Genomic DNA, 15781 nt, shown 5'->3' on the forward strand with positions numbered 1-15781 from the left:
GCGATCTACGAAATCAGATCGGCGAATGATAAGTCGGTATATTCTTTTAGACCTGAAAATAAAGTCTCGGCAGTGGCATTACGCAATGCAAAGCGTCATGCTTGCATTGCGTAATGCCACAGCGCAGAATTAATTCTAAGGTCTAGACAGATGTTCCGGCTCATCATTCGCCAAGCTGATTTCGTATATCGCAGAGATTGGCTCTTCGAGTGTTTTGCGGGTAAGTAGACGCGCAATTTGTTAGAGTGTCGAGCAAGAAAGAGCGTAGCAGGTTGAACAGGAGCAAAAAGGCTCGTGTTCAGCCTTGGAGCAAATCGAAACATTTCGCTCTTCAGTTATGTGGGGTTTCATTGCAATCAATCATAAGGCCAAAGCGAGAAACGAAAACAATAAAAGTAAATTCGAAGAAAATTCAAACGTAATAAAACGTATTAAAGTTTTGTACTAGTTAAAAATATTCACATGCAGGATCTACATATAGAAAACGTTGTTAATTACAGTGTACTTTTATGCACAGTAATTACTAAATTACAAATAACGCTACGACGAGGACAGACGAAGCAGTGGACAGGACAGGGGCTAGGGAGGGAAATGCGTCTTCACACCATCTTTGACTGAGAAAGAGTTTCAATACTTGAACCATTTTACGTGACAATCTTCGCAATTACGTTTGCACGAGAGCGCGTGAAGTGGGGCACCGGGTGGGTACTCGCGTTCGCGCCGGTATGGTGCCATATATAGCGCCGGCTTTGGCTGCGGTTTCTGTTGGGTGTAAAACGGATTGTAGGCTTTTTAGCGTCTGTCCTGTTCACTTCTTCGTCTGGCCTTGTCTTATCGCTATTTGTAATTTAGCATGTATAACCGACTAGCCCGCCAGAATATGTTGGTACAGTAATTATTTCATCCGCATTGTTTTTAACAGTCTGATAGATTGGTCAATGACTATGCCACGTTTAAAAGTACATGTAGTGATAAGTAATTACTTTTTTCTAGCTACATTAATTTTAAATCTAATTATTCCGATTTAAATAAAATATATCCGATTTTTTTTTTTTTCAAACAAATCGTGATTTTCTTTTTTCGCCTCGGTTCAAGGTTGTTCTGGCCACGCCAGATTTGCACAGGCTGGGCGCTGCTGTAGGCACGACGCACGGGAAGACAATTCACACAAATCTGGTGTCCGAACGCGTGCTCTGCTCACTGCTGTTGCGGGCAAAGGCTCACCAAGGGTGCTATGTTGCGCTTTTTGGACTCCCAGGAGACTAGGGAGAAGGAAGTGACGTCAACGACACAGCAAATGCAGATTGGATGTTGATTTTGTTTTCTTCTGTCAACATCCAATCTGCATTTGCTCTAGTCGTTGACGTCACTTCCTTCTTCCTAGTCTCCTGGGAGTCCAAAAAGCGCAACATAGCACCCCTGTTTAAAAACAGTGTGTCGGTCTCTAGTCATTCATCCGTCTCTGCGCTTCTAATGAAACGATGCGTCCGTTGCAGTGGTTTGGAAACCTGGTGACGATGGAATGGTGGGACGACCTGTGGCTCAACGAGGGATTCGCCACTTACGTCGAATACATCGGCACCGATGTCGTCCACAAAGACTGGGGAATGGTAGGCGCTCCTCCTTCTCTCGAAACCCGAGACGGAGGCAAAAAACAAAAGACAAACAGAACGTTTCAAGGTTGTGTTTTCCCTCCTTTTTTTTTTTTTTTTTTTTTTGGCCTCCGTCTCGGGTTTTCGTATATCGAATAACAGCAAGCTCGCCTGCCTAGTCACGTTGCCTCGTACTCGCCTCGGTTTTTTGAGACGAACACTACATATGGCTAACCGGGAGACAAAACTCGTAGCTTACACTGCCCTTGTTCGCCCGCAGCTCGAGTATGCATCTACAACATGGAACCCACACCAGGCTTACCTAATACAGAAATTAGAGTCGATCCAAAGCAGGGCAACTCGGTTCGTTCTTAAAACCTACACACACACTAGCATTACTACGCTAAAAAAAAGAACTCGGCCTTCCACTGCTCGCGGAAAGAAGGAAACTGACCAGACTAGTTTCATTACACGCTTTGTATTATCAGGCCCCTTTAAAGAGAGAATTGTACTGTCCTGCGGCTCATCGTATTTCTCCCCGTACAGACCATTCTCAGAAAGTTCATCTGGTAACACCAAGGACCAACCTTTTTAAATTCTCTCCACTGCAATTATCACTTTCAGAATGGAACTCTCTGCCAGAACATATTGTTACAATTCAAGATTCATCTGGATACAGAGCTGCACTTGCTACTTTTCTCGATATTTAGCAACCTTTAACCCTGTGTTTTTCCTTTCTTTGTTTTTCTTTGCTGTCAAAGCCCCCCCCCCCCCCCCCCTTATGTAAAGCCCTACGGGCGCTTTAAGGGAACAATAAATGAAATGAATGAAATGAAATACTTTGTCGCACGTTACGTTAGCGCGCTGTCTAAGCCAAGAACACGCACAAAAGGATTCACACCAACTATGTTCTCAAAGCTACGGCGTACTCTCTGCTCTTGGTTGGATCAACCAGCGAATGACTGCGCACAGAAAAATGTGGCAGGCGTGACGTTGAGCTTTCAGTATGCCACCATTCGCCTCTCGGCTCGTAAAGTCAGTCTCGCTCTGTTATCTCAAATACTACCCAACGTAAAACTGAACCGATTGCAGACTTGGAGTCGGGGACGACCTAACACGGAACAAAAAACAAACCACGACCAAAAGTGTAGACTCAAAATGCCAATAAAAGATCAAATAGATGGAAATAAGAGGAAAACACCGAGAAAAGAAACGATCACATTAACTGAAAAGCGTTTTGGTAACATTGACTGGCAATTGAAAGAATAAAACAAACTCGAGACGAAGAAAACAAGCTCGGGAAGACGGACATTAAGTGAACAGTGTGTTGGTAACATTGATTGGCAACAGAAAAAATCAAACAAACTCGGGACTCGTCCCGAGTTTCTTTCATTCTTTCTGTTGCCAGCCCAAAAAACAAGCTCTTTTTTTTTTCTTTTTTTTCTTTTTTTTACGGATTTACGGTATGCGGAAGTGTCTTCGAAACTAATTGAATAATATTTCTAAGTATTTGTAAATGCAAGTTATTTTTCTGGTGAACGAAACTCGAGTGGTACTTTTAATACTTTCTGAAGCAGGTATTCACTGACTTATCTTAATTACTCCTGCCGAGTATCTCGTCCACCAATGAAACGAAGCGTTGGGTGGGCGGATTTCTGCGTTGTTTTCTGATATGGTTTGCTCGAAGCGCGTCTCTGAGCTCGGCTCACGATGGGTGTTTTTCCTCCGTCAGCTGGACCAGATTGTGGTGAACGAAGTGCAGTCCGTCATGGAGCTGGACGCCTTAAAATCCTCCCACCCGGTCTCTGTGCCCGTGGATAATCCGGACGAAATCAGCGAGAACTTCGACAAGATCTCTTACTCCAAGGTGAGCTCACGCGATCGGCTGTGTCTCTGCCTGACAATATGCATCTTTGGAGCGCTTATCGCCCGGTCCAAAAATGCCCAGTCAGAGGGCTGTGAACGCACGAGCATCGTGATCATGCGCATGCTCGCAGTACGTAACACAGCCCAGTAGACGGCAGCCTGCAGAAGGCGATTATTGGGATGGTCTGTGTGCGAATAGTGGTTCGAATCAGGCACTAATGTCATTCGAGGTCCGTATCTGCCTTTGAATGCGGAACGGAGTTTTAATACGAAAGTATTAAGTGTCACATGAAGCGAACTCGCGTTATCAGCTTTTCAAGCTGCGAATAACGGCAGCGAAATTCCCTGTCCCATGTAATGGTACTAATATGCATTGTGTAGTTATAAAAAAAAGGCGGGAGAAGACAGTCACTCGTGTACTCTTGAGGGAGGTAGGGATGGGGGAGAAAAGTGGGGCTGTGTGGGGGGATGAGCGATGCCTGTAGTCTGTAGCAGCGAAACAATAAATTCCCATTGGCTGCGACGCGTCACATCAGATGCTTTGTCGCGGCAGCCGCCGGGGCCGCTCAAGGTCAAAGCGGACGCGCCTCAGAAAAAAATAAAACGCAGAGAAAAGCGGAGCAACGCAGATGCACGTTCACGGATGCCGAGGGGGGGGGGGGGGGGGGGGGGGGGGGGGGGAGAGCGTGATGTCACCGCAGGAGCGCAGTGAGAAAAAGGAAGACGCGGCGCGCTGCTGGTAGGAATGCGCTGCGTGTACGAATGCTTTCCTACAGGGTAAGCAGTCTTAAGTGTCTTCTCGAACTTTTTTAAGCCAGGAAGTGTTTCTTTCTCGCTCAGCGCTCCGCAGCGCGACGCAAAAGAGTGGAGCCGGGCGTTTGCCGGGCTCAACTTTCCAACGCCGCGTGTTGCGTTAGACCGATCGGAAGCCGAGAAAAGGAGGGGATGGCCACGTGCTCGCCCCTCGCCCGTCAGCGACGCTCTTCCCGTTCCCCGTTCGGAGACAGACTCGTTCGGGAGCGTTGGGGACACGGGACTAGCAGGTTTCTGCCGAGGCTGCGGTGGTTCAAGCTGGATACAAGTCGCGGAAGCCACTGATGATCGCCCCAAAATCGTCCACAGGGACATTTGTTGCCGGGCCACGGAATGTTGCAGTCAATTTCGCATCTACGACTGGTCTGTTTACCGCGTCCAAAAAAAGAAGTGGTCCCTCGATTTCCGCCTGATGGCGTCGTAAAGAAGTGTAATTATGTCGCCGGTCGCGATCCTGGCGGTGTCCCAACAGCTGTGGTGGATGTGGTAGACGCCTGTTTTGCTCCATGTCGCTCTCTGCTGTGAGGGTCCACGAAGCTTCGGCAGCCAGAAGTTTAAGCACCGGTATACGACAGCGACACTCGCCTTCACTCGCGCTTTTCGCCAGCGTTTCTACGACCAACCGCCAGGATGGCGACATGCAACAGCGTACCACTCCGGCTTCTGTGACGTCATTTGTTTCCAATTCGGGACTCCTTTTGATGTGGGCGAAACAAAACGCTCAACACACCAGTCAGAGGACGCTCCAGGCACCATACTATTGGCGAGCCCCGAGCGACGATAGCGTGTACTTATTGGGTTTCGATCGACTGCGTTTCAGCGCAATGGCTCGTTGACACTTGCGCAATACGCACTCGCCGCCGAGTGGATTCGCTCGCCGGAAAAAGATCGGGCCGTTCACACTTGTTGCCGCCTGTGGAGTGCGCGGCGCCAGCGTCTCGCAGTTTCCCGAACAGACAAGAGCTGACGAGAGCTCCGATACCTTCTCCTTGCCCGCGCGCGTCTCGTCGCCATTGTCGCCAGCTCGTCAGCGGGTATCTGACGTTAGCAAGCGCCACTTCCCCGTGCGTTCTGACTGTCTTGCGGCGAGAGAAAACTTCTTTCGGCGTTCAAAATTGGTTCCTGAGCGATCTTTCTCTCCGCCGGAAATTCTGCCTGCTTTCATCGCCGGGCGTCGGAATTCCCGCGCATCCGGCCGCCGGTTCGCAAGTGTGAACGACCTGGTGTACGCAAGCTTTTCGAAAATCCCCTCCGCAACTTTGTGCAACCTCCTGCCTCAACCGAAGTCATCAGGTGCAAACGCAAATATATATAGATATATATGGGCCTTAAAAGAGCCGTTTGTGGTGGCTTTGCCTTACCATGTGGAGGTTATGAATGAAGCTGGGCTCTTTGGTGCACATCACTATTCACACATGCATACTTGGCAGCGTCAGCTCAAGCGCCGAAAGAAGTCGCAATCATCATCTCTTTCTTTCGTATCGTGGATGGGGTTCGTGTTTCAGACTGTATGATGGTCGTGACCCTGTTTCTTTCGTAGTTCCGTCGGCAAATATATGTAACGTACATGGTCACGTTTATCTATTTCTTTCAGGGCGCGTCTATTATACGGATGATGTGTTACTTCCTCACTGAGAAAATCTTCAGGAAGGGTGTCACGGTAAGGTGCATCTGTATATGTTGTACTAGAGTAATTACTTGCATCGTAGATTCCTATGGCCCTTAATATTTAAAAAGTTTCAAGTAAAAAAAAAACTTGCTTTTTTTTCTTCGAGTTTTTAATTTGTGACTGATTAAGAAATGTCCCTTTGTTTACGAGACAAGTGAATTGAAGTCAGTATCTCGATCCGAACGCTGAACCATAGACTCCTCTATACGGAGAAAGCCTGGCGCGTCGCGTGAAAAGACGGCCGCCGTAAATGGGAAAGGATGGGCGGAGAAACGGGAGCGGAGAGAACCTTACCCGCTAGCGCCACAAAAGAGCGAGCGGCCAAACGCAGAAACAATCTTTTTTTGTTTTTTTCTTTTCTTGTCGCTATCGTGGAGAGGAGGAACTCAACGTCCACCCTTTCCCGTTTCTCCCTGCGCCCTTTCGAATCGCCGCGCCCGTTTCTCCCGGAGTACAAAAACGACGGTGACGAAAACACAAAAACAAGCGTGGTTCGGGGAGCGGCCGCTAACGACCCAAGCGCTCGCTGTCTAGGTCTGCCCTTTCTGCTCTGCGCTACCATATTGGTCACCGTTCGGCGCGCTCCTCCTCTCCTTTTTCCTGCGGCCGCGCGCTCTATGGCTCCGTCGTCGATGTGCCAGGCTTTCTCCGTATAGAGGAGGCTATGGCTGAACCAATCAAACAGCCGTTTCCTAACTAAATCGCGTGCACTATAATAACTATGCTGAGCGTGTTCTTTTACTACCTCGGGTTTACTTCGTGCTTCTATTTGTTTAATCAATGGGCTATATGGAAGGGTAAATGGCGCATCCATAATTTGGAGGCAGAGTGCTTTTCACGGTGTTAAACGATTCGGGTTGAGTTGTTTTAACTGAATTCTTGCTCCCCTTTGTGAAAATACGTAAGGATCTCGCATTGCTTCGACAGGAAGGGGATTAAAAAGAAAATATCGCATAGCAAAACTTTTTTTTTAATATAAATTACACATGGAAAAACAGAATAGCGACGTTTTTGAAGGGTCAGGAAAATTAGACATTCACGCACTGTCTCACAGAATCAGCCGATACTGAAAGTATAAATTTGAAATCGCAATTAGTACTTTCTTTCATGCTTTCATGTTTTGCTTATAGGCTGAAGTTATAGCGCTACACTTCACTGCGCTTGCCCTTTCCAGGCCAATTTTAACGTGCGGCATTTTTTTTTTCACTCATGGAAATCTCTACTTAAAATGTTTTCAGTGTGCGGAATCACAAACTGCTGAAATGCGCTTCTCCAACAGAATTACCTCAGAAAGAGGGCCTACGCCAATGCCAAGCAAGATGACCTATGGGCGGAGCTCACGATGGTAAGCCCCTTGTCTCGGGAAAACATTAAGCTGTAAAGCTTGTGGTCGGTTTGCCTTGCTGCATACCCGACCCGGAGGAATAACACGGAGCCAACGGTTTCAACAACAAGACACTACATTTAATGGGACATAACCGACGAGGGGAGGCAAAACGAGAAAGTGTGACGGTTACACTTATATCTTAAATGCCTTCTATTGTCGTGGCAAAGGCAAAACAATGTTTTCGCCCATACTGGAAGTGACGGCACTTAAAGATGGCGGCGCACTTGCAAAAAAGGTCTATAGGGGGCGAACTGATGCCTATCAAAATGGCTGCCCTCTGGATGATCGTCGCTGAACTGCAGTACGAGGCTGGGTCTGCGACGCGTAATTCTAGGTGTATACGAGTAGTATTAGAGCCTTACTTTATTCTTGCACGTCCGATAGGTGTAGGCAAGTACCTTTATAGTGAAGCCGGTCATCCAGGAGATAGGAAGCGCCATTCTCACACCGCGGTACCACCCTCGCTGAAAGTTGCGAGTATACAATGACCGTGCGCCATCTCGCCGTTCGCTGCAGTAAATGCTCGTGTTTACCGGTGTTGCATGATGTTAATATTCTTGATAAATATAAAGAGAAAACAAGCGGAGAAATGCACGAGGTATTCGAAATTCGGGCTGAAGGTAAAGGTCGTGTGAGACATCAATCGCCCTTTCAAACAAAGAGCTTGGTTTTATCAAAAATGATTCGCGCCGATGTGACGATGACAAGAGTGGCCGATGAGGCCTATATACTACGTGTTTTTTCCCAATAAAATACAGTTGCAAATGAGCCTGGTGTTTGTTTTACTTCGGTTTCGTGCTCTTTGTTTTCGGCGCTTTTATAGCTTTTAAGTTCCTAAAGCAGGGGACACGAGCGATTACATCGGGAGCCGCCCGGCAGTTTCCATAGGAACTCGCGCGGGCGCTGTGACGAGGCGGCATGGCATACGTCCGCGTCACAGCGTCCGGACTAGTTCCTATGGAAACAATCGCGCGGCACCTGTTTTCATTCCTCATCTGTCCCCTGCTCGAGTCTCTACATCGCTAGCGAAACTTTGAACGCCACTTTGGTGCGTTTAGACTCTATTTTACTGTCTGTCCAGTATGGAGAAAACTACGTGTGAGAGGTACTTAATGCGAGAAAAGAAAATGTATTCATATATTTCTTGCTTGAGCTAAAGAAAAACGTGCAATGAATGGAATGCAGGTCCTAGCTCATAATCCGCTTGAAATTACAAAGTATACCACTTTAACACGCACCTGCGTGTGCAAACATAACGCTATTTGGAGCCAGTTAGGGCGAGCTACGCAGAGAAAGCGGAAAGTGAGGCGCAACAACGACTAGATAAAGCGCAAACAGCGCTTTATCCAGCCGGGACTCTGCAGGCAAGGCTATCGGCGCTCATGACCAGTAAGAGCCAGCTGAAGTGGGAAAGCTGTCTACGGAAGCTCCCGCACGACGTTTCGCTCGCTCATTGTAGTTTTGGAGTCAAACCGGCGCCATTCGCTGTATGTGCGCCGTAGATCGCAGCTATCGGTCGAGGCGCCCTCCGTATATCACAATGATTGGCCTGGGAGCATTTCTTAGGTCACAGTGATTGGCTTAGGCTGCCTCCGTATATCGCAGTGATCGGCCTAGGAACCCTCTGTAGTTTGTAGTGATTGACCTAGGCGCCCTCCGTAGATACAATGATTGTCCTGGGAGCATTTCTTAGGTCACAGTGATTAACTTAGGCGCCCTCCGTATATCGCAATGTTTGGCACCTTCCGTAGGCCGCTGAGATTGGCCTAGGCGCTGTCCTTAGATCACAGTGTATGGCCTAGGAGCCCTTCTATAGTTAGGTCTTAGTTATTGGCTTAGGCGCCCTCCGTATGTCGCAATGGTCGTCCTAGAACCCTCCGTAGGCCGCAGAGATTGGCCTAGGCGCTGTCCTTAGATCACAGTGTATGGCCTAGGAGCCCTTCTTAGGTCTTAGTGATTGGCTTAGGCGCCCTCCATATATTGCTGTGATCGGCCTAAGGGCCCTCCATATATTGCAGTGATTGGCCTAGGCGCCGTCCGTAGATCGCAGCGATTGGCCTAGGAGTCATTCTTAGGTCTTAGTGATTAGCTCAGGCGCCCTCCGTCGGTTGCAGTGATTGGCACTTCGCATGCGCCGCGTGAAAGCTGACTTTACGGATATTCTGTAGAGCGCAATGCTAATAGCGGACTAAGAACGCCAGTTTTTATTCGTTTATTTAAGATATACTGCGGCTCACCGTCGTGAGTCATAGGAACATGAGTTGTTTTTAGCATGTCGTGACATTCATGAGCGATATATCACGGAAGGACGAACTGCGTCAACGAAGACGTGTGGTGACGGAATCACACGAGGAAAAAAAAAGTTTTTTTTAAAAACATTATGCTTAAAATTTGTTTTTATCTTTCTTTCTTTTTTTCCGGGTTTGATTGAATCTAGAAAAACCGGTTGCTGAAAATGAATTAAGTTTTTTTACTCTTGACCTTAAAGGTTATATTAACAAAAACGTAGATGCCTCAGGCAATTTATATTCGTACTCGTCTCTTACTCTTTTATGGTTGCATTTTTGTCCAAAAACGTATCCCGTAATCAGTTTTCTTTTTTTTTGTGCGATAGCAAAGAGAATAAAATGACGCATAAAAAAAAAGTAAGACTTAAATAAATAGGAACACACACTTTAAAACATCTGCAGCACGCACGCTCGTTGAACAAAACAAAAAGGACTAAAACTTCGAATTCTCAAAACCCCTTGTCGGATGTCGAGCTGTCATCCGGCTCAGTGTCCGAGATGGGTTGAAAGTCTGAATCCGAAAAGCCGTCGCTCCAATCTCCGCTACCTCCGGAGCAGCCGGCACGCGCGGCTAAATCTGTGCGCGCGGCCATCTCAAAAGTATTAAAAAAAAAAAAAAAAAAGAAAAACACAACGGGAGTTATATAGTCGTAGTTCCCTACGAACCTACCAGATGGCAGCACGTACCTGCAAACGCACCCGTACAAGCAGAGGCGGGAATTTTTGAATGAGCAGTCGCGGTCGTACATGCGTGTCAACAACCACGCGGGACGCTCCCGCGCTGATGGCTGAATTTTAGCTTCTAAAGCAAACCTGGTCTGGAAGAGTTAAATCTACAATTATTCTATATATTTCGCGCATAAAGCTTTTGCATACTTCAACTTCAACTTTATACTAATACGAAAAAGTGCACGAAAACTTCCCGGCATAACAATTTGTTTTTCTTCGGACCCGTGTGCCCTTCTTTTTCCATCTTTTTTGAGATAGCGATTTTGTTCCAGGCCCAGGTGCAAGATCCGCCGGTGGACGTGAAGAAAGTGATGGACACCTGGACGCTTCAGACGGGCTTTCCGGTGGTCACCGTGAACAGGTCATACGACCAAAGAACCGCCGTCCTCACGCAGAAGCGCTTCCTTTTGGACGAAGGCGCTGCCAAAAGGTCAGTTGTTCCGAGCTCTTCAAAGGCTCATTTACAAACTTGCGACTAGGGGTGTCGCGAACTTTTGTCGAACCGGACTTTTAGGTCGAACTTTCGCGGTTCGACTGAGTCGAACCGGGTCGACGAACCTTCGACCTTTTCACCAGATTCGACCGGTTCGACTTTGTGGACAGTGTGGCCAGACCTTGATACAAGTATGTCTAGGTTTGGAGAATTTTTTTTATGCAAAGGGTTATTTTATTTTATTAACAGTTGCAATTAAAAGAAACCAGTTCTTATAATTGAAGAAGTTAATAACTTAATTGTTTATACACTAGTAACTGAAATAACGAATCAGCACTGCCCTTGATTTATCCTTTAGCCATCACCATCCAATCCGAAGCCAACTAGCCAGCCTGTCGCGCATGCGCTCACGAGTCGAACCTCAATACAAGGTTCGTCGAAATTTCCGCTAAAAGTTCGAAAAACTCGAACCTGGTCGAACTCGAACCTCGGCTGGTTCGCGACACCCCCCCCTACTTGCGACTTCTTACGACCGTGTGCCTTGAATCCAAGGAGAGACGACATACCGGCTTAATCCAGTCAAACGAGAAAATCCAAAGTGAAGACGGAAGTAGAGGTCGCGGTCGGCACGAATGCCCCCAAAGGTGCACGAGGGTGTCCTTTCTGTCCAATAGCTTCTTTTGGTTTTCTTCGTTTTTAGTCATTGGTGATGTTGAGAGCGTGTCCCTCTGAACCTGAAGTGTCCCCCGGCTTCACCGCTGGTGGCGTCTTGTTGCCTCCAGAAGCTTCCTGGCGCCATCTATCGGGTAGCAGCGGAACACTCGGCATTCGCGTATGTTTCTTTTTCGCACATCATTCAGTATAGGGTCCTTCTGTGTGATATCGCGCGTCGTTCTCATTGGCTGAGCTGATTAAAGGAACACCAGTGATGGGATCTCCAGGTGCATCGCGGTAAAATACGGGGGATCTTGCGAGAGTGCATGAGCTTACCACGAACGGAATCCGCGCAACTGACACACTCTGAAAAAAGCCCGTGCGTCTGCTTTCCTGCACAACACTCGTGCAGCCAATCACCGCAACTCACAGCGGCAGCTCAGCGAATGACAATGCCGAAACACATGTTTAGACCAAAAAACGCAGTCTGAGTTGTGACATTAAGCAATGCAAAACTTCAGGCTTGCATTGCTTAATGTCACAACTCAGACTGCGTTTTTTGGTCTAAACATATGTCTCGGCATCGTCATTCGCTGAGCTGCCTCCGTAAGTTGCGCTGATTGGCTCTCCGAGTGTTGTGCGGGAAAGTAGACACACATACTGTTTCAGAGTGTACGCCTGGGTTGACTGCGTCCGAGTTCTGTTGGAAAGTAAACCCACGGGCGTTTTTTAGAGCGCAGCTCTTAAGCGCGATCCAAACCAACGCTTCTTTTTGCGCCTGTAGGTCGTGCGGCTGCGGATGTGACGTATTTTCGTGACGTCGCGCCGCTTCTTCGCTCCTTCCGGGCGCGCACAAGAAAGTTGGATGATTTCAACTTCTTCTCAACGCGCACAAAAACGCGCGGTGACGTAAAGGGCGCTCCTGTGTCCCGGCCAATCGGTGGAGGGCAAGCTATACTCCGTTTCATACTTAGCATGCAACGCTGTCAAAGCTACTGGCGCGAGCGCGTGGCTTCATCTATATGGTTTTGTTTGCGCGAGAACGCGTGCAAATGATCGACGAGATGAAGCCCCATGCTCGCGCCAGTAGCTTTGACAGCGTTGCACGCTAAGTATGAAACAGAGTATAGTTCCGGCTCCGCGTTTCTCGCCGTCTGGCTGCCCTCTCCTCCCCCCCCCCCCCCCCCTTTATTCTCTTCCAACATGACAACGCGATCTCTCTCTCTCTCTTTCTCTCGCCGTCTGACCGGCCAGTCTGTCGCAGTTGCACTTTGCTTGTGCGCTCGTGCCTGCGTGCGCGCGTGCGCGTTCGCCCGAAGTTTCGCCCGTCCAAACCAAAGCGCACGGTTCTGACTCAGAAAGCGCGCCCGGAAACAGCAAAAACGCCACGAAATGCGCCACATCCGCAGCCGCACGACCTACAGGCGCAAAAAGAAGCGTTGGTTTGGATCGCGCTTTAGGCGCCCGTTTCCGGCTTGAGCGGCGTCGGCGTCGCCGTCGCCGTCGCCGTCGGCGTAACCGCGCGGTGCATTATGGGTAAATGTTTCCGAAGGGACCCGAGGACTCCCGAAGGAACCCGAAGTCGTCCCGAAGGAACCCGAGGTTCTTCGGGAGGACCTCGGGTCCCTTCGGGAGGACCTCGGGTTTTTTCGGGAGGACCTCGGGTTCCTTCGGGAGCTGCATGCAACTGGTTGCATGCAACCTGTTGCATGCAAATGGCATGCGAGTTGTATGCAACCTGTTGCATGCAATCCAGGTTGGATGCAACCTGATGAAGTCATCGTCATCCGCATTGTCATCGTCATCATCACTGATGACGTCATCAGTGACTGATGACGTCATCAAATCGTCACCGTCAAGGTCACGTGACCCCTGAGGTCACATGACCCCAAAGGTCACGTGACCCCCTAAGGTCACGTGACCCCTTGAGGTCACGTGGCCGCCTGAGGTCACGTGATTCTCCTGAGGTCACGTGACCCTCTGAGGTCCCGTGACCCCCTCCCCCGAGGTCACGTGACTCCCTTGACGTCACCCGACCTCCCATGAGGTCACGTGACCTTAAGGAGTCACCTGTCCCTCAGTACGCTTCCATCCTCCTCCTCAAGAGCTGCGCTCCAACCGGCGTTACAGGGAATTGTAACGGCTTCCATTCTTTTTTTTAGTGTATAGTATACGACAAACCTCCATGTCCACGAACGCGTAATATTCTCGAAACTTACGCCCTGCGGTGCCGTCTGTTGGGCTATAGAACGTGTTGTGAGCATGCCAAGTCCTTCTGTGAAACATCGTACGTTGCACGTGCGTCCACAGCCCCAGTGACTCGACACTTTTGGCCGAAGTAATGTGAATTGGAAAGGTGTATGGCCTTTGGCCCACGCTCTGCGCTCTTCATAAGGCGTTATGACCGCGTTGGGATCGCCGTATGCACGAAGATAGCAAGTATATCGTGCCCATTGGGTAGTCACGCTATCTTCCGGAGACTATAGAACGAAACTATAGGGTGTTTTCACTGACGTAATTTCGTCCACCATTTTTTTGTTGTGAGCTGTCTGGTGCGTGCCAAACTCGAGCATTCCAAGGATTTGCATGCCCCCTCAAATGCGTACAGCACAGAAGCTTGTCTTACCACGCTGACATTATCTCAACCGGTTACGATGTAATCTTTCAATGTAGTGAATTTGTTTGAAAACACAAACTAACAACAACATGGCGGATTGACGTCATGTGCAAACAACCTATAGCGACAGACAACAAAACACGGGGCTTGGTGAGTTCCAAGCATCAGATTAGCGCAGCCAGTCAGATTGTGGAATTGGCCAATAAGAACGCCAAAGAGCGAACCACGAAGCGAGAGACCCGAGCATAATAAGCCATACCCTGTGTTTCTTTTGCTGTCGGTGGCTATGCGGAACGCAAGTTTGTCTGCTTCTTTGCAGGGGTTACGATGATGTCGGAACGCCGAGCTTTTATTGGCTGATTAAAAAAAATAGGGGGTAGATTTCAAAGCGTCCAGCGTTGAGGTCTACCCACTATCCTTTCAATCAAAGCCAATCGGAACTCGACGTCGTTCTGACGCACCGCAACTCCTGTGCTAGAAGCAGACGACTTTCTCTGCGCATTGTTTGGTACCCATTGTATGATCTGTAACAATTATGGATTGGAATGCCGCGGCATTATTCTTTTTGAAGGACCATTGCGCATTCTTTAACCTCCCTGTTTTCCCTCTGTTTTTTCTTGAAGCGTTCTGTGGCAAATTCCGATCACGTATACAGACTCCGTCCATCGAAACTGGAACGACACGACTCCCAGGGTGTGGCTGAATGACGAATCAGGTGCGTAGTGAATTTCTGCAAATCGCTTCGGAGACCTTATGCCGGCAGACTCTGGGGGAGAACAGGCCAGAACGCCCAGCTCTGCCTGTATTAATGACGAGTGGCTCGAGGTATGGTGCCTGGAAGGCGTCTCCGATTGGTGTGTTTACCGCGTACAAAAACACGACCTACTGTAATCCTGACCTGCCCGCAAAATGGCTTCCTATGGAAGACGCTGTCGCCGATGGAGTGCCTCGCTTTGCCACCGTTGCGTGGCGCCAGCAGGCTGCAGCATCACTCTCATGTTTGCTTGGATCGAAAGGGCACGTTTCCCCAACACGGAAGCCCGAGGTCGTTTTTAGAGCGCAGCTCTTAGGGGCCCGTTCCCGGCTTGAGCGGCGTCGCCGTCGCCGTCGCCGTCGGCGTCGCCGTCGGCGTCGCCGTCGGCGTAACCGCGCGGTGCATTATGGGTAAATTTCCCCGCTAAATCTAGCGGAAAAAATTTCCCCGCTAAATCTAGCGGAAAAAATTTCCCCGCTAAATCTAGCGGAAAAATTTCCCCGCTAAATCTAGCGGAAAAAATTTCCCCGCTAAATCTAGCGGAAAAAATTTCCCCGCTAAATCTAGCGGAAAAATTTCCCCGTCAAATCTAGCGGAAACAATTTTCCCGCTAAATCTAGCGGAAAACTTTCCCCGCTAAATCTAGCGGAAAAAATTTCCCCGCTATATCTAGCGGAAAAAATTTCCCCGCTAAATCTAGCGGAAAAATTTCCCCGTCAAATGTAGCGGAAAAATTTTCCCGCTAAATCTAGCGGAAAACTTTCCCCGCTAAATCCTAGCGGAAAAAATTTCCCCGCTAAATGTAGCGGAAAAAATTTCCCCGCTAAATCTAGCGGAAAACTTTCCCCGCTAAATCTAGCGGAAAAAATTTTCCCGCTAAATCTAGCGGAAAAATTTCCCCGCTAAATAGCGGAAAAAATTTCCCCGCTAAATCTAGCGGAAAAAATTTCCCCGCTAAATCTAGCGGAAAACTTTCCCC

The 15781-nt window shown here is 48.6% G+C and overlaps 1 protein-coding gene across 1 annotated transcript in view; it reads left to right on the forward strand.

Annotated features, from left to right (window-relative positions):
- The window catches only part of LOC8053007 (aminopeptidase N), a 123465-nt gene that overhangs the window by 83932 nt on the left and 23752 nt on the right, over positions 1-15781 (forward strand). The window contains exons 6-11 of the mRNA XM_029978264.4: positions 1497-1610; positions 3325-3459; positions 5866-5931; positions 7220-7285; positions 10617-10774; positions 14672-14763. Of these exons, the coding sequence (XP_029834124.3) occupies positions 1497-1610; positions 3325-3459; positions 5866-5931; positions 7220-7285; positions 10617-10774; positions 14672-14763 (631 nt within the window). The remainder of the gene's footprint in view (positions 1-1496; positions 1611-3324; positions 3460-5865; positions 5932-7219; positions 7286-10616; positions 10775-14671; positions 14764-15781) is intronic.

The sequence above is a fragment of the Ixodes scapularis genome, unplaced genomic scaffold (genome assembly GCF_016920785.2).
Source record: "Ixodes scapularis isolate PalLabHiFi unplaced genomic scaffold, ASM1692078v2 PGA_scaffold0__279_contigs__length_252992795, whole genome shotgun sequence".
Taxonomy (NCBI): domain Eukaryota; kingdom Metazoa; phylum Arthropoda; class Arachnida; order Ixodida; family Ixodidae; genus Ixodes; species Ixodes scapularis.